Source organism: Crotalus tigris, unplaced genomic scaffold (assembly GCF_016545835.1).
Source record: "Crotalus tigris isolate CLP2741 ecotype Arizona unplaced genomic scaffold, ASM1654583v1 scf7180000019651.407290, whole genome shotgun sequence".
Classification (NCBI taxonomy): domain Eukaryota; kingdom Metazoa; phylum Chordata; class Lepidosauria; order Squamata; family Viperidae; genus Crotalus; species Crotalus tigris.
Window position 1 is genome coordinate 93,730 of NW_024097642.1, and position 22,771 is coordinate 116,500.

Consider the following 22,771-nt stretch of genomic DNA (forward strand, 5'->3'; position numbering starts at 1 on the left):
TGTATATGTTCCGCCATGGTTTTAGAATAAATCAAAATATCGTCTAAATAGACTAACACCCCTCTATATAAATGTTGATGCAACACCGCATTAATGGTCTGCATAAATACCGCCGGCGCTCCTTTAAGCCCAAACGGCATGACGGTAAACTGGAAGCTCCCTAAAGGGCAGTTAAATGCGGTCTTCCACTCATCCCCTGGTTTTATTCGAATGCGATAATATGCCTCCCTTAAATCCAGCTTAGTAAACACCCTCCCTTGGGATAAATGAGACAGCATGTCCTTCAGCAGGGGTAATGGATACATGTTTTCTGTGCTTACCGCATTCAACCCCCTAAAATCCACGCAAAGCCGTAATCCTCCGTCCTTTTTCCCTTGAAATAACACCGGAGCCGCAATCCGTGATCGGGCCGGCTGTATAAACCCCCGCTCTAAATTTTTATCGATATATTTTCGTAGCTCCTCTAACTCCTTAGGGGACATGGGGTACATCCGAGGCTTTGGCATTTTTGCCCCAGGTATGATATCTATAGCGCAGTCGGTAGGACGATGGGGCGGCAACGCATCACACTCTCGCTCGCTAAACACGTCCTGTAAATCCTCATATTCCACAGGAAATAACCGGGTACCTCCACCAGTGTCCACCGCTACTCTGATTCTTTCCTCCAGCCGTGGACTACCTTGTGGGGATTGTACCTGCGGTTCCTCACCCTCACTGCCTGGGGGTCGAGGGCCTACTGCTAACCTTATACGGCGACATCCCCCTGCCCACCAGATAACTGGTTGCCATCTGTCAAGCCATGCCAACCCCAGGATCACGTCCTCGGTCATTGAGGGGATGACTATAAAACGCAGCAATTCCCAGTGTTCCTGCATCTCTAAGCGCACCAGTTCCGTTACATAGGATGCCGGTGCCCCACCTAGTAAGGACCCATCCACTTGTTCAAAATTGATGGGTCGAGATAATTTAACCAATCGAAGTCCCAACGCATCCGCCACTTTTTTATTGATCAAACACCGGGTACACCCTGAATCTATTAATGCTTGACATTCTATGCGTTGTTTGGACTTACAATCCCCTAGGCGGATTGGCACGGTGAATGGAACCACCGGATTACTTACCATGGGATCTTGTTCCGGATCCTCCTGGTCACACCTCTCGGGAACTACCTCCGGGGTGGCAACCGCCACTACAGGTATAGCCTTATAAGGGGTGCTGCCTTCATCCTGCAAAGCCCTCAATTGATCTTTTCCTCGGAACGGGGTAACCTCCTGCCTTCTCATTCCTAAAGCTGTCTGTCCCGGAGTTGAACCTCGTCCAGGTGTAGTTGGGCACTGGGCCGCCCGATGACCCGGTTTATTGCACCTAAAACAACGAAACGTTCCTCTTGGTGCCCCGGGCGGAACTGGTTGAACTGGAACTCCCGACAGTCCTGGTTTGTTGGTTGCTTGCTGAGGCGGCGCCGGAGGAGAGACGGCTGTTACCGGTCTGATTTCCTGTAACCCTGCATAGAGTTCGGTCACTGTCCTGTACCAATCAGACAACCGAGATGGCACACCTCTCATCAGGCAAGCCTGTTGGAGTTCCACATCGAGTCCATGCCTGAAATGATGTACCAGCAGCTTCTCAGGCCAAGATCGTAGTCGGCCTGCTACCCTCTGGAAGTCCTTGATAAACTCTCTCACCGGCCTACCTGCCTGCCTCAGTGTCACTATTTCCGCCTCCGCTCTCTGCGCCCTGGTGGAATCCTCGAACCGCAATCTCAGAGCCTCCAGGAAGGCACCTATGTCGGCCAACTCACTGGCGTGCTCTCCGAACAGGTCGGCCGCCCATGCAGCCGCCTCACCTTGCAAGCTAGCGGTCACCGCTACCACCATAGCCCATTGGGAGGAGTAATATCCTGCGAAACGGTCCAAATGATTCAGCACATGCCCTAAAAACATGGCCAATTTGTCCGGATCCCCATCAAAAAGAATCCCGATTGCTGGAGGGGTCCATGGTATACCCGTGGGCCAGGCTACAGCCTGCTGGCCACCATGCTGAGGGCCCGTGCCAGTAGAATGCCGGCCAAGGTCCCCGGGTCCCAAGGGTAGGGACACAGGGGTGGTAGCTATGGGTCCCATTCGCGCACCTCCATGTCCTCCTTGTTGCAACGGCACCGTTGACCCCCGCAACTGTGGGCTACCCAGACGGAATCCGGATGACTCCTCAGGACGATGAGCGGCCACCCCCTGTCTGGGAAGGAACCCTGGCTCCCCAAACCTAGCCTTTAATACATCGAGGGTATACTGCCCTGGAGTGGTAGAGTAACTCCAGTCACCTCCATCGTCGCCGACCACTCTCCTCTCCCTCCAGCCCATCGCAGAGCCCCCGTTATCCTGTATGGACCGACGCTCGGTGTCCTTTCGTTGGGACGTGGAACTCAGTCCCCAGCCAGCCGCCTCTGGTAATACCGGCCTCTGCTTAACCCCAGGGTCCACATCCCCCAGCAGCGGAACACTTTTCTCCTTTGGACGAACAACTGGTCCTTCCATGGCTGCCCCTGGATCCACTGACGTGCCAGGGTCCTCCGACTGCTCAAGGACTTCCTCCAACACCCCAATCTCCTGGACACCTTCGGCCATGCTGCCTGTAGTCAGCTCCACGGTAAAGCCAATAAAGGAGCCTAAGATGAGTGCTGACTTACTGTTAGCCCCGTCTTTGACACACGTAACCAAAAAAAATGAGGCACTTCGTCAAGAACGGAGAACATCCAGTTTATTTCACAAACGTAAACGGAATAAAGTCAGCACTGACTAGCTGTTAACCCTAAGTGTTTTTATACATAAGCTGGAACCCTTCCTAGCCCACACCCCTGTCACCGCCCATACACCGCCACCCACCTACGGACCGCCCCACACCTCAAAACTTGCTGCATCATGATGACTGAACGCTTCCCGACGACCCGGCCGCTTCCCGTTGCTTCGATCTCTTCCCGAAGCTTCTGCCGTCTTCTTTCGACTCTTTGAAGATGTCCCGTGGCCACTATTGAGTACGCATGCGTTGGATTGCCTGTTCTGTCCTTCACGCATGCGCGGCTCTAGAAATCATGATTGCATGCCGGGCCGGCTTCTGCGCATGCGTGGCCACCGGAACGATGTCGGGCCGACCGGACGTCACACAGAGTGGCGAGTGCCTTGCTGCCGCAGGTAGGTTCAGCAGTTGGTTGCAGCACGGCCCGACACGGATGCGGAGCGGTGTCTCGGTTCCTAAGACCATCGGAAATATGTGTTTTCCGATGGTCTTAGGCGACCCCTGTGAAAGAGTCATTCGACCCCCAAAAGGGTCACGACCCACAGGTTGAGAACCGCTGAGTTAGATGATGCTGGGGGGGGGGATGTGAATGAGAGTCCAGTTAGACATAACAACACTAAACCTAGGGTGAGAATCAAGGTTATTGAGCCCAGAACTGATAAAGAATTGGGCTGGAGAGCTAGAGAGGAAGCCTGGGCTTCAAGCTAATTGGGGAATGTGATTTATGACTGTTAATTGGAGGAGGGAATTGTGCTTTGATACTATGTGTCCAGGGGAGGGGAATTCAGTTTTTGGCTTCGATTATACACTGCCAATGTTATGCTACTCAAAATAAGGATTCTTTAAAGGTAAGCAATGCCTCGAAGTTCTTTGGAGAGTTTCATCTGTTGGAACTATGACACAATGTGTTTAAACAAAACAACCATTTAACTGAACTCACTCATCTTTTTTTATAAAGAGTAAATTAGCAGTCTTGCATAAATATTAAGGAAAAGAAAGGTGTGCAGGAGTCCTCATTTAGTGACCATGTTCAGTGACTGTTTGAAATTACAGTGAAGCTGCAGTGGCCATTGTTCCCACGTTCCCCGTGAGCAGGATTTGCATTTATTCACTTCTACAAATAGATAGGAAAGTCACCTTCAACCGTGCAACGTTAATTCTTAAACAGAATTTGCCTTTCTTTTTCCTTGTAGAGTTCTGCAGATGCTGCTTACCTGGCGCGACATGTTGGTTTACGTGTAGGAGTGCCAGTCCCAGTTCCTGCCCTGACCGTCAACAGATTGTGTGGATCCGGCTTCCAGTCTGTCGTCAACGGGTGCCAGGTGCTGGTCCCAGTTATTTATTGTACCTTATTCTCAGCCAGCCTGTGTTTTCAGTTGCAATTTAGGTTTGTGCATACACTTATTCTGCATCTTGTCAGGCAAAGATTGTTCACCTGCTTTTCATTTACATATTTAAAACAAAGTTTTGACTACTCATTCAAGATAAAAAGAAAAGTGAAATGATCTGATAGTTTTACAACAGGGTCCACAATCTTGGCAACTTTAAGATTTGTGTACTTCAACTCCCAAAGCTGGCTGAGGAATTCTGGGAGTTGAAGTACACAAGTCTTAAAGTTGCCAAGATTGAGGATCCCTGGTTTAGAAGTCAATACTTTTTGTGTTTCGTATGTATATTGCACATCTAATATGGTTTTTTTTCCCCCTCACCCCTCAAATCAGGAAATTAGCCTTAAAGAATCTGAAGTGGTGCTGTGTGGTGGAACAGAAAGTATGAGCCAGACACCTTTTGCCGTTCGAAATATACGTTTTGGAATAAAACTGGGAGTTGATCCCAAGGTTAGTGTTTTGCACCAGTCATGTTGGTTTTGCTCTTTGTTTGAAACCAGGGTATCCCTTCTGAAGGAGCCCTGAGTTATGCCCTGGATCCATAAAAATACACAAAAGAGAATTACTCTGCCCCATTAGATGATAGTATATTTAATGTAAAGAATTATACGAACGAATGTGCAATAATTTGCATTCAGATTTTCAGTTTACTTTAGCAGCCTTGTAGCAATATTTGATTGGACTCAAGCTTGATTATGGAAACTCATCAAGGAGAGAAGCAACCTAGAACTAAGGAGAAACTTCCTGACAGTGAGGATGTCAACGCTGCAAATATTGTATATTCTTGCTTTTGACAATATGCAGAATTGTCTGGTAAATACGGGGTTAATAAAGAGCAGAAGGGGCGTTGGGGGTAAAGCCCAGGAAAGAAAGAGGAAGAGAACATTTGACCTTCACACTAATTGGATAGTGTGAGATATGAGGGCTAATTTAGGGAGGGAACATGCTGATAATTTGACTGCTCAGAGGAAGAGAACTTAGATCCTAGCATCCCTCCGTTGTGCTTGTGCCGACATTTTGTAGCAATAAAAGACTTTTAGGAAAATAAATGCCTGGAAGTTCTTTGGAATGTTTCATTAGCCGGAACCGCAACATCATGCTAGGATCTAAGTTCTCTTCCTCTGAGCAGTGAAATTATCAGCATGTTCCCTCCCTAAATTAGCCGTCATATCTCACACTATCCGGAACCACAACAGAGAACAATTAACCAGTGGAACTACCTGCCTCCAGAAGCAGTGAATGCTCCAACGCTGGAGGTTTTTAAGAAGAGTCTGGACAGCCATTTGTCTGAAATGGTATAGGGTTTCCTGCCTGAGCAGGGGGTTGGACTAGATGACCTCCAAGGTCCCTTCCAACTCTGTTATCCTTCCTTCCTCCCTTCCTCAGTGAAAGTTTTTAAGAAGAGACTGGACAGCCATTTGTCTGAAATGGTATGGGGTTTCCTGCCTGAGCAGGGGGTTGGACTAGATGACCTCCAAGGTCCCTTCCAACTTTACTATTATTATTATATCCCAGGTTTGCATTTGGATGGGAGGCCTCCAGGAGTTCTGGGCCTACTGGCTAAACTGGGAAATTAAAAAACAAACAGGTGAACCAGAAGGTTGCCAACTCACAGACCATGGATGGACATAACTTACTGTGCAAACCCCTTTTGGTGGGTAGCCTAAAACCTGGTTCTGCTCCTTCCCTCACGGCAGCTGGAAGACGTCTTGTGGGCGGGCCTAACTGATGCCCATATCCAGACTCCTATGGGCGTCACAGCTGAAAATCTTGCTGCAAAATACAACATTACAAGGGAAGAGTGTGACCGCTACGCCTTCAAGACCCAACAGAGGTGGAAAGCTGGTCAGTAAAAACATTTTTTAAAAAATTATGAAAAAGTTCGGATCTCTTTCTGCCATCTTCCCAGTCTGACAAGCAAAGTCAGTGAGGGAAGCTTGATTCGTTTAACGCAGGGGTTCTCAACCTTGGCCCCTTTTTAGACTTGTGGACCTCAATTCCCAGAATTCCTCTTTGCTGGCTGAGGAATTCTGGGAGTTGAAGTCCACAAGTCTTAAAGTGGCCAAGGCTGAGAACCCCTGGTTTAACGAGTCACTTAACAACTGCGGTGATTCTAACTTAACAGCCGTGGTAGAAAAGATCGTACAACGGGGCAAAACTCAGGTAACGACTGCCTTGCTTAGCAGTGGAAATTGTGTGCTGAATTGTGTTTGTACGTGTCGTAGAGGGCCTTCCGTGACCTTGTGGTATTGGTTTTTTTTTTAACCCTCCTAGCTCACGAAGCAGGTTATTTTAAAGCTGAGATGGCCCCCATTGAAGTGAAAGTTAAGAAAAGCAAACAGATGCTGGACCAGGATGAACACCCCCGGCCAGAAACCACGATGGAGCAACTGGGGAAACTTCCTACGGTCTTCAAGAAGGACGGCACCGTCACCGCCGGAAACGCCTCGGTGAGCCTCCTCCTCCTCCTCTTCCTCCTCTAGGAGGTGAAAGGAAACTGTCAATGCTGCTAACGTTGGATGTTCTTGCTTTGACAAAATAGGAAGAGGCAGCCACTCTCTGCATAAGCTGGGTGGTACTTTCAGAGTTAAATTAGATGATGCTGGGAGGGGAGGAGAAAGAATGTCTCTGGGGATTAGTTAAGATAAGAAAACGCAGGCTACTTTGCCCTTCAAACTGATTGGAGAAAGTGATTTATGACTGTTAATTGGAGGAGGGAATTGTGCTTGAATATTATGTGCTCAGGGGAGGGGAATTCAGATCTTGGCATCCCCCATGCTGTGCCGACACTTTGTTGCACGATTAAAGACTTTTTAGGATAAACAATGCCTGAAAGTTCTTCAAAGTGTTTCGTTGGTCGGACCCATGACAGAAACACTTGGCAGTCTTCCATTCAGCTCCTCTTTTGTCATTTTAGACGTCTGGGCTGGAGCCAGAGTCCAACAGCTGAGCTCTTAGCGCTGCCACCTCCCTTCCAGTAGGGCAGTGATGGCGAACCTTTTAGAGACCGAGTGCCCCAAAACCGCCTCCCGCTCCGCCTCCCACCCTGCCTGCTCCGCCCCCAACCGCCCCCTACCCCGCCCACCTGCACCGCCTCCATGGCCCGCAGCAGATCACCCAGGCAGCCCTGCAGCACCATGGCAGCCACACCCTCCGCCCACACCCGGCAGCATCATCTGCAGGCTATGGGGCGTGAGGGCGGAGTCATGTCCCTGCTACCCGGCTATGTCCTTGGCTGCGCTGCTCCGTGTGGGCCGCACCTGGGGGCAATTCTCCTCCAGGGAGTCTGCTGGTGAGGAGGGGGGCGGGACTGGGGCAACGGCACACGTGCCCACAGAGGTGGGACTGGAGCAACAGCACGCGTGCCCACAGAGAGGGCTCCGAGTGCTGTCTCTGGCACGTGTGCCATAGGTTCGCCACCACTGCAATAGGGAGTCCCCTTTGCTCTAATGAACAGGCCAGGGGACACACCTCAATTGGGCGTGGAGGTTCCTTGGCTGAAGGAGTGTGAGGCAGCTTAAAAAAAGCTTTTCAGGATGTTTGTACAGAGCTGCAGTTTTTGCATATACGACACTATTTGGGAAAAATGTCTCGGGGATATTTTGAGCAATTTCTTCGGAAAACATCAATAGCCTTCCCCAAATTGGAATGTTTTAGCTGGGCTGGGACAACTGTTTCTGGAAGTCCAGCCGATGCTGGGATCCCCTCTAGTGCAGGTAGTTCTTGAGTCACGACCGTAACGGAGCCTGCTCATTACGGCTGTATGTCCTGATGGTTGTAAAGCGGGCCAGCCCAGCTTTATGAGCTTTCTTGCTGTGGTCATTAAACAAACCCATGGTTCATGATGAGCCAGCTTGGCCAAAACTGGAAGAAAATGCCGGTTTTGGGCAAAATGGTTACGAAACGCAGTCAGGTCACCGAGGGACACTGCAAGGAACTGTATACGTGGCCAGGTGACCAGGCACCCAAAGTGCAGCCATGTGAACAGGGAGGCTCCCCAAACACCAGAACTTTGAAGCTGTGTCTTAAGTTCCTCCCACCCCCCAGGTAGATCCGTTGTAACTTTGAACAGTCATTAAGCAACCGGCCACAAGTCAAGGACTAATTGTAATGACATTCACGAGACACCGCTTAAGAATAGCAGAGAGGAACAGACCTTTATTGACCCCTGCCCATAACTTACCTAAAAGAAGTGAAGAGAAGGACTGCAGCCACAAATTCCTACAGGAGAGAAAATTAATATACCAAGAGGAAGTATTCCAGTTGTTTTAATCCATTACGGTGCCCTGAAAGAAAACAGCTCTGAGCGCCTGTATTTCATTTATAGTCCAATATCAACACCTTGTCCATAATCAAGAATATCCAAATTCCACTCCAAAAACCTTCTAGATCAGTGTTTCCCAAACTTGACAATTTTAAGGCATGTGGACTTCAACTCCCAGAATTCCACAGCCAGCAACGCTGGCTGTGGAATTCTGGGAGTTGAAGTCCACATGCCTTAAAATTGTCAAGTTTGGGAAACACTGGTCTAGGTGTTTCCGACGCCTTGCATCAGAAGCAGTAATTAGGAATATACATCAGGTAGGCCCATTGCAAAAATCCCAGATCAGTCCTATTTTCCTGCTGAAGGATCCTTTTTTCTGTACACAGAATGTGGCTTGATTTGCGTCAGATACTGGAACTTGCTTGGCTGAAGAACTGGCTAAAAAGGCCTAAATAAAACAAACCTTCATGTTAGGATGAGGTTACCTAGTGGGATAATGAAACGTCTGCAGGAGAACCTCCAAGCTCAGAGAGCAGCCAGATCTCCACAGTTCAGCTGCAAAGAGCCTCTTCTGCTGAAACTTTCTTATGTTAGTTGTGTCAGGATTTTAATCAACACGCTCTACCCCGAGACTTGATGGATTTGTTTTATTTTTCACTTTTAATTTTATGGTACAGTGGTATAACCTCATCCACCTTTCCTCAAACTCTGCCCTTCCCAAAGGATCGGGAACTGGGGTTCCCAAAATTCCCGGTCAGTACAAGCAACATCCAGGCACACTGAAAAGAGGCCACGTTGGAGAAAGTTCATCTCCTTACCATCTCAGACTCAATGTGCCTCCACTGGTATGTTCTTCAACCGTGCTTTTATTTCCTCCAGCCTTGATCTCTGGTGTTCTTCCGTTGTAGGGCGTGAGCGATGGGGCAGGAGCTGTGATCTTAGCAAGTGAAGACGCCGTAAAAAAGCACAACCTCTCTCCCTTGGCTAGAATTGTTAGTTATCACGTAACCGGATGTGACCCTAACATCATGGGCATTGGTAAGTGACAAGGCAAACACTTTCCTGCCAGTCAATCAAAGTTTCTCCCATCCCACCCATAAGAGACCCCCTAATTCCCCGGTTGCAGGCAGCAGCGTGAAAACTGATTTAGCTTTGCGGAGGTCTTGGTGCTCTCTGAGCTTTGCTTGCAGATGTTAGCAACCAAGCTCAGAAAGCACCAAGGACTCCTTAGGTCAGCTCTGAGCTACAGAGTTGTTGGTCTATTGGTCTAGCTTCATTTGGAAATGGATAAGGCCAGATCCTGAAGTTGAAACTCAAGTTTAGGTGTGTGTCATGTATGTGTTTCCCTTTGAGAGCAGGCAACTAAATTTCATTTTTGATGTGTGCCATTGTGCCCACAGTATAAAAATGACATTAAAGGTTATCTTATCATCTCATCTCATCTTATCTTATCTTATCTTATCATCTTAATACTTTGGTCACCTAATGAGAAGGAAGGACTCCCTGGAGAAGGGCCTGATGCTGGGAAAGATGGAGGGAAATGGAAGAAGGGGACGACAGAGAAGGAGGGGGCTGGATGGAGTCACTGAAGCAGCAGGACTGAGCTTCAGTGGACTCCAGAATAGATGGTAGAGGACAGGAAGGCCTGGAGGAACCTTGTCCATGGGGTAGCGATGGGTTGGACACAACTTCGCAACTAACAACAACATACCTTTCACTACAAATAGAGTCGAGGGTCTTTCTTTGTTAAGAGACCAGGTCAGGGTAGACCTGACACCTTGTTTTAACAGACGACCTGGGAAGGGAGGGCAGCGTATAATAGGATGTCACTGTCGTCCAGGGGGTCACGATGGGTCGGACACAACTTTGCAACAAACAACAACAATGTCCAGATCCTCTTTGTTTTATTTTTATTACAGTTTCTTCAAACAAGTAAACAAATTATTAAAAGAGGCGGCTGTGGCTGTGCAGGGAATGAATGCCCTTGCTGATGTCAGTATCTTTAGTGTGGTTCAGCTGGAGATTTAGACACCAGAGAACCACGGAGAAGGAGTTTGCAAAATTCAGTCATGGTTAAATAGGAGATTAAAATAAGCTCAGTGACGGCACTTAAGGATAGACCCAGGTGTAGCTGCCTGGTGGCTGCTGTTCAAAAGATATGAAAAACCCCTCTTGGAATTGTGAAGAGAGGATGATCTCAATTCTGTTTGTTTGGGTTGTCCAGATAATCTGGATGCCTTCTTGGTTAACAACTCTTGCGGTCACTATAAAGTGCGAAAAGGTCTAAGGGGAAGTATATCAGCTGGACAAAATGCAAAAGTTTTTTTTTTCCTTTTTATTGATGCAGGGGGGGGCAGGGGGGGCAGGTGGCATCTGCCCCTGAACGGTTTAGCAACCAGACAGGGACGTCTTAAGTCTGAAGCATTAAATCTCCATTTTGGCTTTCTTTTTGTAAAATAAATGATAACATGGGTTATATGTCATGTGTTCGTCACCTGAGATTGTATTTACCCGCTTTTAAGAACTGCTGAGGACCAGGTAGTTTTTACTACGTCCTGATAATGTAAAACCACAGAACTCAAAGAGGATCTACTTCCTTTTTCACATGACTATAAATCTAGTACTACTGTTGCTACTGTCGGCGCTGTGGCAGTTAAGAAATTGCAGCCATTTTACCTTTTGGTTTCATTCTGCTTTTTTCTGTCGTTTGGGATTTTCAGGTGCAAAAGGGGGGACGGGGGAATGGTCGAGCATTTTCAGTCAGCCATAACAATTGCAGCTGTGTGTAAAATCAAGGTCAACGGAGAGCCCAGTTTTTGGAATAATTGGTGGATGTGATTTATGACAGCCTTTCTGGGGTGGGAATTGCAACTTGTTACTTTATATCTGGGGGAGGGAACTTTAGTCTTGGGTTCAACTATGTAAGTGCCCGATACTTTGTTTCCTAAATAAAGTGTTCTTTGAGGAAGAAATCTTTGCCTTGAAGTTCTTGTAATTGGCTTCATCTATCGGAACCATGACAACTGTCATGGTTCCGACAGATGAATTCGAGGCATTGTTTACTTTAAAGAATCTTTTATTCAAGTAGCATCGGCACTAACACAGTCAAGCAAAAAACTGGATTCCCTCCCCTGAGCACATAGTATCAAAGCACAATTCCCTCATCCAATTAACAGTCATAAATCACATTCCCCAATCAGCTTGAAATGCAGGCTTTCCCTCCAGTTCTTCAACCCACCATTTCTTATCATCTCTTATTTCAATAATCTTGGTTCACACACTAGGTCCAGTATTGTTATGTCTAGCTAAACTCTCATGCACATTCCTCCCCCCCCCCCAGCATCATCTAACTCTAGCTCTAACTCTTAAGAGTAAAACATAAGAAGAAAAGGGGTGCATCTCCATCTGTTGTCAAAGCAAAAACATCCAATGTTAGTAGAGTTGACAACAACTCCATTTCCCATACGGGATGTCTTTCCTTGGGTCATGCTGGACGCTATCCTTCAGTGGCAGATTTTGGAGGTCCAGCACGGAGGCTATAGTCTCCTGCTTGAGCAGGAGGGGGGACCAGAAGCTCAGCTAGCTCCTCTTTGAACTCTTATTATTCTATTAAGGAAGGGGCCCCCCTCCATTTTTTTGCTTACACCTGTATGCTTCTGACCCAGGTCCCGTGGTCGCTGTTACGGAAGCCCTCAAGAAAGCTGGCCTTTCTTTGAAAGACATGGATTTGGTTGAGGTAATGGACCCTCGGTGAAACGCAGTCGTCAAACAAGTGCATGGGTTATTAGCGGGGGAGAGAAAGCTGGGGCGGGCGGGTGGGTGCTGCAGCATCCCCACAGTTGATCACAAGGACAAACGACTGCAGGGGTGTCGCAGCCGTCATCACTTCAAAACTGGGTTGTAAGCATCTTTTCGGGATGGGTCTGTCGTAACTTGTAAATTGAGGACCAGCTGTAATTATTCAGTGTGGAAAGACGAATTTTGAATTGTCTCTCTCAATAGGTGTCAAGTGTACCCATATTAGTTCGTGAAGGCTCTGGCTTGGAACGCAGCTTTTAAACTTTTGGGCTACCTTTTCCCCATCGCCATATAAACGCTGGAATCAGGGTTGGCCTAAGGCAGCCGATAGGTCCTACAGGGTGTGAAATGGTCTTCCTTGCACGGATCCTTAAGATGATCAGCGATTTAGTAGTTAGCTTTCCTGGCTGGTACACTTGCAGGGGGGATGGGAGAGCAGCCTTCCAGTATCTCAGGGGCTGCCCCAGAGGAGAGGGAGTCAAGCTCTTCTCCAAAGCGCCTGAAGGCAGGACAAGAAGCAACGGATGGAAACTCATCAAGGAGAGAAGCAACCTGGAACTAAGGAGAAACTTCCTGACAGTGAGAACAATTGATCAGTGGAACAACCTGCTTCCAGAAGCGGTGAATGCTCCAAAAACTGGAAGTTTTTAAGAAGAGACTGGACAGCCATTTGTCTGAAATGGTATAAGGTTTCCTGTCTGAGCAGGGGGGTTGGACTAGATGACCTCCAAGTCCCTTCCAACATCATCATCATCATCATTATTATTATTATTATTTCTCTGTCTCAAAGGTGCTTTTTAAAAAGGCAACCAGACTGTTTTTTCTTCGAGGAAGGAGAAGAAACTTCGCTTCTCCTCTGACGAAGCTCCGTGGAGGAGAAGCGAAATCTTTTCTTCTTCCTCAAAGAAAAAACAGTCCAGTTGCCTTAAAAAAAAAAAAATCCTTTTGAGTCTCACAGTTTGAGACAAGTATGAACTGGACGACCGAGAATCTCCACCGACATCCTTCATTTCTCTGTAGTCCTTGCGACAGAATCTGAGGGTTTTGCACAACAATTGCCTAGAAATAATATTGTCTGCAGTCCTGGCAAAATACGCTCCACAGTTCAGTTTCTGTACGTGTCGTGCAAAGGGGCTTCGAGAGAGATGTGAGGCCTTTCTGAGCCCACATGGTCTTAGCAGGGAATTTTAAAAAAGTTTAAAAAATAATGTCAACATTTCAGGTAGTACTTCGACTTAACGACCAGAACTTCTGTTGCTAACCAAAGGGGCTGTTAAATGAGCTGCCTCTGATTTTGTGACATTTGTTGCCATGGTCGTTAAGCAAATCAACGCAGTCGTTATGTGAATCAAAGAGTGGTTAAGCGAATCAGGCTCCCCCCTTGACTCTGCTTGTTGGAAGCTGGCTTGGAAGGCCCCAAAAGGTGATCACATGACCTCAACACGCGGCAACCATCGTAAACACAGGCTGGTTGCCAAGCATTTGAATTTTGATCACGTGACGAGGGGGATGCTCTGACAATCGTAAGTGCAAGGACGAGGGTGAGTCCGTTTTCCAATGCCATGGTAACTTTAGACAAGGGGGTCTTCCAACTTGGCCCTTTTATGACTTGTGGACTTCAACTCCCAGAATTCCTCAGCCAGGCACACGTGCCTGGCTGAGGAATTCTGGGAGTTGAAGCCCACAAGTCATAAAAGGGCCAAGTTGGAAGACCCCTGTGTTAGACTATGGAATAACTAACTTATTTCCTGGCGACATGGAGACTCCATCACTGGAGCTTTTCAAACAAAGGTTGGGCAGCCATTTGTCTGGGACAACAGGAGGGTTCCCCTTCTGATCCAAATTAAGCTATGGCCCAAATATATTCTGATAATTTGCTACTAAGCTAAATCTAAATCACACACGTTATATTTTCATTGCAAAGATATAATTAAAAATACAAAGCATTCCGTAATATATATATTTAATCTAAGAGCTCCACTCACTTGAATTCAGCTTACTTCAATTGTGTAAGAAATAGTGGATTGGCTAGTATTTTTTTTTTAAATTAACAAAGTCAACTTCATTTGCAAATGCATAAGCTGTAGCATCTAAATCAGGATGTCTTCAAACTTGGCCCTTTTAGGACTTGTGGACTTCAACTCCTAGAATTCCTCAGCCAGGCAAGCTGGCTGAGGAATTCTGGGAGTTGAAGTCCACAAGTCATCAAAGGGCCAAGTTTGAAGACCCCTGCTTTAGACAGTTGCTAAACAAATGGTACCTTTACACCAGACAACTATTTGACCTTTCTTGAAAACGATTCCATACTTCTGGTGAATTCTGCCCAGTATATGATCCTGGTTGATTGGGTTTTTTAAAAAAACATACTATTTTGATGACTGATCTCTCCTCTCCCCAAGGAAATCTGCATTCCCCGTGGCTTTTTTCAGAGATGAGAACCAGTGCTGAGGATAATTCTGATCAGCAAATCATAGCAGCCCAGTTTAGTTTGAGATATTTCTAACGTGCCTGTCTGATGCGTTTCCAGGTCAATGAAGCCTTTGCACCGCAGTACTTATCCGTGGAAAAAGTTCTGGGTCTGGACCCCGAGAAGACCAACATCAACGGCGGGGCCATTGCTTTGGGTCACCCTCTCGGAGCTTCCGGCTCCAGAATTACCAGTCATCTGGTTCATGAACTGAGGTGGATAAATACACAAAGAAAACTTTTTGTTTTGTTTCTCCTTAACATTTGGGGAAGAATATTTGGAGAGAGTTTAACTGAGTCACTGTGGTTTTGCTGTAGAAAACAGACTGTGTCAATTATTTTTTGCAGAATGGCAGCTCAGCAAAAAGTAGCAGGGAGGGGAAAATTTGGGGGGGGGAAATCTGCGGCTGAGATCCTAGAGACTTGTAAGCTACTCAGAATAGATGCTCTGATGAAAAACACACTGCTCGCTTTGTATTCCTACTTGAAGCATGTAGTTTCAGGATCACGTGAAGGGTTAATACCACTTTACAATGCCTTGGTAAGACCACACTTGGAATATGGCATCCAGTTTTGGTCACCAGGATGTAAAAAGGATATTGAGATTCTAGAAAGAATGCAGAGAGGAGCAGCAAAGATGATTAGGGGACTGGAGGCTAAACCATATGAAGAGTGATTGCAGGAATTGGGTATGTCTAGTTTAATGAAGAGAAGGACCAGGGGTGACAGGATAGCGGGGTTCCAGTTGAGGGGCTGCCATGAAGAAGAGGGGGTGTCAACCTATTCTCCAAAGCAGCTGAAGGCAGGATGGAAACTAATCAAGGAGACATCCAATCTGGAAATAAAGAGAAATTTCCTGACAAACAGAACAATTAATCAGTGGAATGATTAAAGTTGTGGCTGCTCCATCACGGGAGGTTTCTTTTAAAAAAAAATAAAAAAAATCCCCCGATTGGACAGCCATTTGTCTGAAATGGTGTAGGACAGTGATGGCGAACCTTTTAGAGACCGAGTACCCAAACTGCACCCAAAACCCACTTATGCATCATCGAGCGCCGGGTGGGCGTGGCCCATTGGGTGGGCGTGGCCCAGTGGGTGGGCGTGGCTGCAGTGGTAACGGCAGACTGGGTGGGACTAAAAAGTTCAATCAATCAATTCCAACTTTGCAAGATCTTTTTTTTCCCGCGAGAAGTTGAAATTGATTGATTGAACCTTTTTTTTTTTGCACATGGCAGCGGAGGCCTAAAGCGAAAAGGTTTTATAAAACCCAGCTGAAGGCCTAGGACTGGGGCGACGGCGCACGTGCCCACAGAGGGGGCTCTGAATGCTGCCTCTGGCACCCGTGCCATAGGTTCGCCACCACTGATATAGGGTCTCCTGCTTGAGCAGGGGGTTGGACTAGATGACCTCCAAGGTCCCTTCCAACTCTGTTATTACGTCTGTAAGTACCATCACTTTACTATGGTGATGGCTGGTTGAATAGATGAACTGTTCAATTACTGTAACTTTTCATCTGATTATCCCCCAAAACAAAAACATTTGTGGGCAGTTTTGTTTTGAAAATGAGTTTCAGGATGCTTACTTCCAAAGTTTACATCCCTGTCTTTTGCAGTCTCTTATAATTCTAACCAAGGAATGAATTTGCCACCCGTTTACCTGTCAAATAATAGAAAAAATTCACTATTTTTTTTTTAATCGTCCCAGTCTCGGCACAACAAAACCATTTGCACCAATATGTTTGAAATTCAGCCGGAATTCTGCCTGCAAATGTAACCTTATTCTAAGAACACTAAGGCTTTTGAGTAGTCTAGTACCTCTTAACTTTTTGAAAATAGGCAAATATTCTCCATTTTGCCTGAAAATTCCACCTCATTCTGTTAAAAAACATTAAAAAAAGACACAGCCACTTAGGAGGCTTCCATGTAAGTCACTAAGAAGCCACAAGGGGAATCAAGTAACCTTTGATTCCGTTTGAAGCACGCTGTTTTCTAAAGAATTGAAGGTTGACTCACCAGATTCATATCTCTTTAGGCCAGGGGTCTTCAAACGTGGCCCTTTTATGACTGGTGGACTTCAACTCCCAGAATTCCTCAGCCAGCATGGCTCAGCTTGGGAGCCTCTCCCTTTCCCCTCAGCGTGGCTGGCTCAGGAATTCTGGGAGTTGAAGTCCAGGAGCCATAAGAGGGTCAAGTTTGAAGACCCCCTACTCTAGGCCTAGAGTCTAGACCAGGGGTAGGCAACCTTGGCTCTTTTGTGGACTTCAACTCCCAGAATTCCTGAGCCAGCACGGCTCAGCTTGGAAACTTCTCCCTTCCCCTCAGCATGGCTGGCTCAGGAATTCTGGGAGTTGAAGTCCACGAGTCATAAAAGAGCCAAGGTGGCCTACCCCTGCTTTAGGTCTTGGTGCCATGTTACGAAGGTGTTTTCCCAGCTCTATTGAAGTGTTGTCATCCTATTTTTCTCTGTGACAAACATGCATGTGCGCTCTCTCCACTATTTTTGAATCCTGTAGGTTGGGGGGTCCCCAACCCCTGAGCTGCAGCCCAGAACCAGGCCGTGACCCATTCGGAAGTGGGCTGTGGAAGGGAGGGAGCGTGCGCAAAGCTCCATTTGCACTCGCTACTCGCACAAACGGAGCTGCGCCTGTGCCTGCCGCTCTCACGGAACCGTCCCCTCCCCCACCCACCCCGCCAGTCCGCAAAATCCGAAAGGCTGGGGATGGCTGCTCTAGATTCCAAAGTGGCGGATAAATCCCAAATAACCTTTTCTGTCCAGCTAGTTTGGAATGTAGACTAAATTACAGGGTAAAACCTTTTGTGAGGTTCAAATATCTCTTTCATAATTGCTATTCTCTTGGCTTCTTGCAGGCGCCGTAAAGGTAAATACGCCGTGGGTTCTGCCTGCATTGGAGGGGGCCAAGGCATAGCGGTCATCGTCCAGAATACTGCCTGAGGGACGAGCTAGAGGCTGCGGGAATTTAACACTGCATTCTTTGCTAACTGTTACACAACCAATTGAAGAAATGAAAGAAAGAGAGAGAGAGAGTTACAATTCTACTTTTGTGCCCGGTCTGCTAATAATCATCTAGTCTAAAGGAAAGCACTTCGCTAAAATCTGTATTTTTAGAGAAAGTAACAAGCAAACCTTCAATTTGATGGTGTGGATTTGTCCATTATTTTTATTGATCCATTATACCTCCTGCTGAATTCAATTTTGATTTTTCTAATATATGTCACTGGAGAAATATTTAGCAGTCAACAATTAGAGCCAAAATGAACCTACAGTTTGATGTTTTATCTGTGTGGCTTCCCAGCCTATCAAATCATCCCACTAGTTTTTACCTTCAATTAATGTAATTTGACAGAATTTAGCACTGGCGTGAATGACACTTTGGGGGTCTGATTTTTGCTTGAAAAACTCTACTCTGAGAAAATAGGAATAAAGTCTGACAAAAATAAGTGTGCCTTCTAAAGAAAATTAAATAATACTGAATTCAGAAGATTTTAGTCTGGATTTCTTTAAAATTTTCTCTGTGAAGACTCTCACTCTGGTGATCTCTGAAGGACATATGTAGTCCTCAACTTATAGCCACAATTAAGCCCAAACGCGAGACAGTTGTTAAGTTTTAAACTGAACAACGGGGACAGTGAGTTAATTGATATAGAACATCCCTGTCCCCGGCAGTCTAAAAATTATAGGGTTATCCTGTAATGTGTGTGTGGACAAGAATATCAACCTCGCTGTCAAGCAGAATCAAACAAATAATAGCGAGTGCCACACAAAGTGTACTAATCAAACAGGTGGTAAGAAAATAGGGGAATTCAAGCACCAAACAGGTTGTTTAGAAAGTAAACACAGGGTTAGTTGTAAAAGACTCAAATGTTTATACACCAACGAACAGTAAGAGCAATAAACGGTGAATTAGAAATTCAGGTAAATGAGGGCAGATATGATATTGTTGCTATTACGGAAACTTGATGGGATGAAACCCACACATGGAACACACAGCTAGAGGGATTTAAATTATTTAAAAGAAACAGACCAAAAAAGAGGAGGTGGAGTTGTTCTCTATATAAGAAATAACTACATCTCTATAGAAATAGAGCACAACAATGATGAAAACTGTCTTGAATGCATTTGGGTCAATATAAAGGGGGGGGGAATGACATTGCCATAGGTGTAAACTATAGGCCACCCAACCAAACAGGTAATCAAAGTACTTTTTTCTAGTCAGTTAACTAAGGTATGTAGGAAGCACATCACAATAGTAATGGGGGACTTTAATTACCCTGACATCAACTGGGAGACCAACTCTGAACAAAGTGGAAGATCAAACAGGTTCCTGGCAAACCTAGCAGACAACTTTGTCTCCCAAAAAGTAGAGAAGGGAACTAGGGAATGAGCCATTTTGGATCTAATTCTCACTAACAGAGATGAAATGATAGAAGGTGTTGAAGCCATAGGAACCTTGGGAGGAAGTGATCGTGTCATATTGGAATTCAACATTATGCAAGCACAAGCAATAGAACACAGTCAAACTAGAATCTTGGACTTTAAGAGAGCTAATTTCAACAAACTTAAAGCTTGGGAAGGATTCCATGGATGAGAATCCTCAAGAGGAGAACAACTCAAGAAGCTTGGGAAATTTTGAAAAGAGATTATAGCACAATACCAATGAAGAAGAAAAATAACTCAAAAGAAACCAGCATGGCTGCACTGATTCGTTCAGTGACCCACCAGTTTGTTTTCTTGGCTGTCCACCATATTCTCAGAGGCCTTCTCCAAGGGCAAAGTTCAGTGTCATCCATCCTTTTCCTATTCTGCCTTTTCAAAATTCAACTTCCGCTTTCGTAGCCGTCACAGGGAAGCATACGGCTTCCACAACTGTGATCTTTATAGGAATAGACACACCACAGCATTTGACTATCGGTAGCTTACGTGTTAGAAAACAAAACATTCACAGTAAGTTTAAAAGTATTAGATAATCTCTGATAAGAAGAAAAGGTGCTTTCTCTGGAACAGCTGTGTCCTTAACATCTTCCCGGCTGCACCAGGGAGGCTGGGACAAGTCAGGCTGGAGCAGCTGGTTTTGCAAGAACTCGGTTATCAGGGCATCGTTAATGAAATAAATAAAACTACTGTTTACGTTTAATGAGTTATATATTAAATAAGTTATATGTTATAAGTTAAATAGTGCATAAAATAGCCCAAAGCACGCATTCTGCTAGAGAGAATTTCCCTGAGGATGGACTCCAAAAGTTTGGGTTCTGGTGACCGACCCAAACGGGATCCAGCAACATCATCCTGGGACACACATATTTGCCTTCATTCATAAATAAGTTAGCTTCACTTCCAAATCCACTTGCTTGCTTTGGAACAGAACAGAACAGAATAGAGCTGGAAGGGACCTTGGAGGTCTTCTAGTCCAGCCCTCTGCTCAAGCCGGAGGACCGGTGGTGGGATTCAAATATGTGAATATGTTCTCTCTATGAATGCCGCTTCTGGAAGTCCATTCTGCGCCTGGGCAACAAAAAATTAGCTCCCGGTTCTGCTAAAATGGTGCGAACCGGCTGAATCCCATCACTGAGGAGGACCTATACCATCTCAGACAGGTGATTGTCCAGTCTCTTTTTAAAAACTTCCAGTGATGGAGCGCCCACGATTTCTGGTGGCAAGCTGTTACACTGGTTGATTGTCCTCCATGTTAGGAAGTTTCTCCTTAATTCCAGGTTACTTCTCTCTTTGGTCAGTTTCCAACCATTTTTTCTCCTCCTGCCCTCTGGTGCTTTGGAGAATAATTTGACCCCCTCCTCTTCTTTGTGGCAGCTCCTCAAATACTGGAACTCTGCTATCATGAATCCACTATATTTTCTTTTCTTTAGACTAGCCAAACCCAAGTCCCACAGGCGTTCTTTGTACGTTTCGGTCTCCAGACCTTTGATCATCTGAGATGCTCTTCTCTGAATTTTTTCCAGACTCTCAACATCTTTTTTTTGATGTGGTGACCAAAGTTGGCTGCAATATTCCAGGTGTGGTCTCACTAGGATTTTATAAAGTGGTACTAATACCTCGCGTGATCTTGATTCTATGCCTCTGTTTATACAACCCAGGATTGTATTAGCTTTATTTATTTTGTTCTTTTTTCCCCCCAAGGAAAATTCTAAATAGTGATGAAAAATTACCGAATAAAAAGAAACCAAAACAGGACAGATCAAAATTAATATAATATACGTTGGCCTTTTGAGCAAGACCGCTTAAGGTTTCACAGGATGTTGTTGTTGTTAGTTGCGAAGTTGTGTCCGACCCATCGCAACCCCATGGACAACGTTCCTCCAGGCCTTCCTGTCCTCTCCCATCCTCTGGAGTCCATTGAAGCTCACTCCCACTGCTTCAGGGACTCCATCCAGCCACCTCGTTCTCTATCGTCCCCTTCTTCTCTTGCCCTCCATCTTTCCCAGCATCAGGCCCTTCTCCAGGGAGTCCTTCCTTCTCATTAGGTGGCCAAAGGAGTCTCAACTTCACAGGATAATCTAGTTTAAAATGGATTGGAGGGTCCACCACAGGATGGCGCACGGCCACTGAATTTCAGAGTGCCGGGAGCTCCCTTTCTTACTGATGGGGACGCTATTTTCCTTTGAGAAACGGAGGATTTTATCTCTAAAATCTTATCGCTTTTAATCAGAAGATCCTAAAGGATGCCAACCCAAGTAAAATAATTATTAAGAACTAGATTTTCTGTTGCTCTCTCATCCTCTGTCCTGTTTAGGGTTAGTCTTACAAAAGATCTTTCCTTCAATATTGATCTAAATCATACCTTATCTTTTGGCTGCCACATGCAAGGTGGAGAACAGAAATTAAAACGGAATGTAGAATTAAACTGGTGAACTTACAGTTCAAAATACAGAGCTGAGTTGGAGTAAGGCCCTATGCTAGTCTATGACCGTAAAAAAGATTTTTTTTTTGAGTGCAGCCGAAACATGGGAGTTACCTGCAAGTGTGACATACAATACTTCTTCAATTTTTATTTATTTTATTTTTCATTCATTCAATTTGATGCCGTGCAACTCACACCTGATTATGGCTGTGCTTTGTTTAAGAACCCCCAAAGAGTCCCGCTTTTCATTTTATCTTTCCTGCCGTACAAAAGTGTCTGCAGGCTAAGGTCAAAAAAGTCAAGATGATGGCTGTACCTCTGCAGTCGAAGTTCCACCCATTTACGTGCATTGCATGTTACGTTTAATAATAATAATAATAATAATAATAATAATAATACAGTTGGAAGGGACCTTGGAGGTCATCGAGTCCAACCCCTTGTTCAGGCAGGAAACCCTACACCATTTCAGACAAATGGCTGTCCAGTCTCTTCTTAAAAACTTCCAGTGTTGGAGCATTCACCGCTTCTGGAGGCAGGTTGTTCCACAGGTTAATTGTTCTCACTGTCAGGAAGTTTCTCCTTACTTTCAGGTTGCTTCTCTCCTTGATTGGTTTCCATCCCTTGCTCCTTGTCCTGCCTTCAGGCACTTTGGAGAATAGCTTGACTCCCTCTTCTTTGGGGCAGCCCCTGAGATACTGGAAGACTGCTATCCTGTCCCCCCTCGTCCTTCTCTTCATTAAACTAGACATACCCAATTCCAGCAACCGTTCCTTATATGTTTTAGCCTCCAGTCCCCTGATCCTCTTTGTTGCTCTTCTCTGCACTCTTTCCAGAGTCTCAACATCCTTTTTACATCGTGGTGACCAAAACTGGATGCCGTATTATTCCCCAACCTTGGCAACTTTTAAGACTTGTGCACCAACTCCTAGAATTCCTCAGCCAGCTTGGCTGGCTGAGGAATTCTGGGAGTTGAATTCCACAAGTCTTAAAGTTACCAAGGCTGTGGAAATCTGACTTACTGAGCATTCCTAGTGATGACCCACTTGCAAAAAAAGAAGTGGTGACTTGGTTCCAAAGTTCTGATGGTTGTCTGCACACATAGACACACATGATCATATGATTATGGGCATTGGACAACACATTTGGTTTGTCCTGTAGTCATATGACTGCATTTTACAATGGTTTTGG

At 45.7% G+C, this 22,771-nt stretch overlaps 1 protein-coding gene across 1 annotated transcript in view; it reads left to right on the forward strand.

Moving 5' to 3' along the window:
* The window catches only part of ACAA2 (acetyl-CoA acyltransferase 2), a 32,375-nt gene extending 14,167 nt beyond the window's left edge, over positions 1-18,208 (forward strand). The window contains exons 3-10 of the mRNA XM_039364105.1: positions 3,987-4,115; positions 4,515-4,631; positions 5,879-6,026; positions 6,456-6,631; positions 9,354-9,483; positions 12,111-12,181; positions 14,771-14,925; positions 17,577-18,208. Coding sequence (XP_039220039.1) covers positions 3,987-4,115; positions 4,515-4,631; positions 5,879-6,026; positions 6,456-6,631; positions 9,354-9,483; positions 12,111-12,181; positions 14,771-14,925; positions 17,577-17,661 — 1,011 coding nt within the window. The 3' untranslated portion in view covers positions 17,662-18,208. The remainder of the gene's footprint in view (positions 1-3,986; positions 4,116-4,514; positions 4,632-5,878; positions 6,027-6,455; positions 6,632-9,353; positions 9,484-12,110; positions 12,182-14,770; positions 14,926-17,576) is intronic.
* Positions 18,209-22,771: the final 4,563 nt, after the last annotated feature.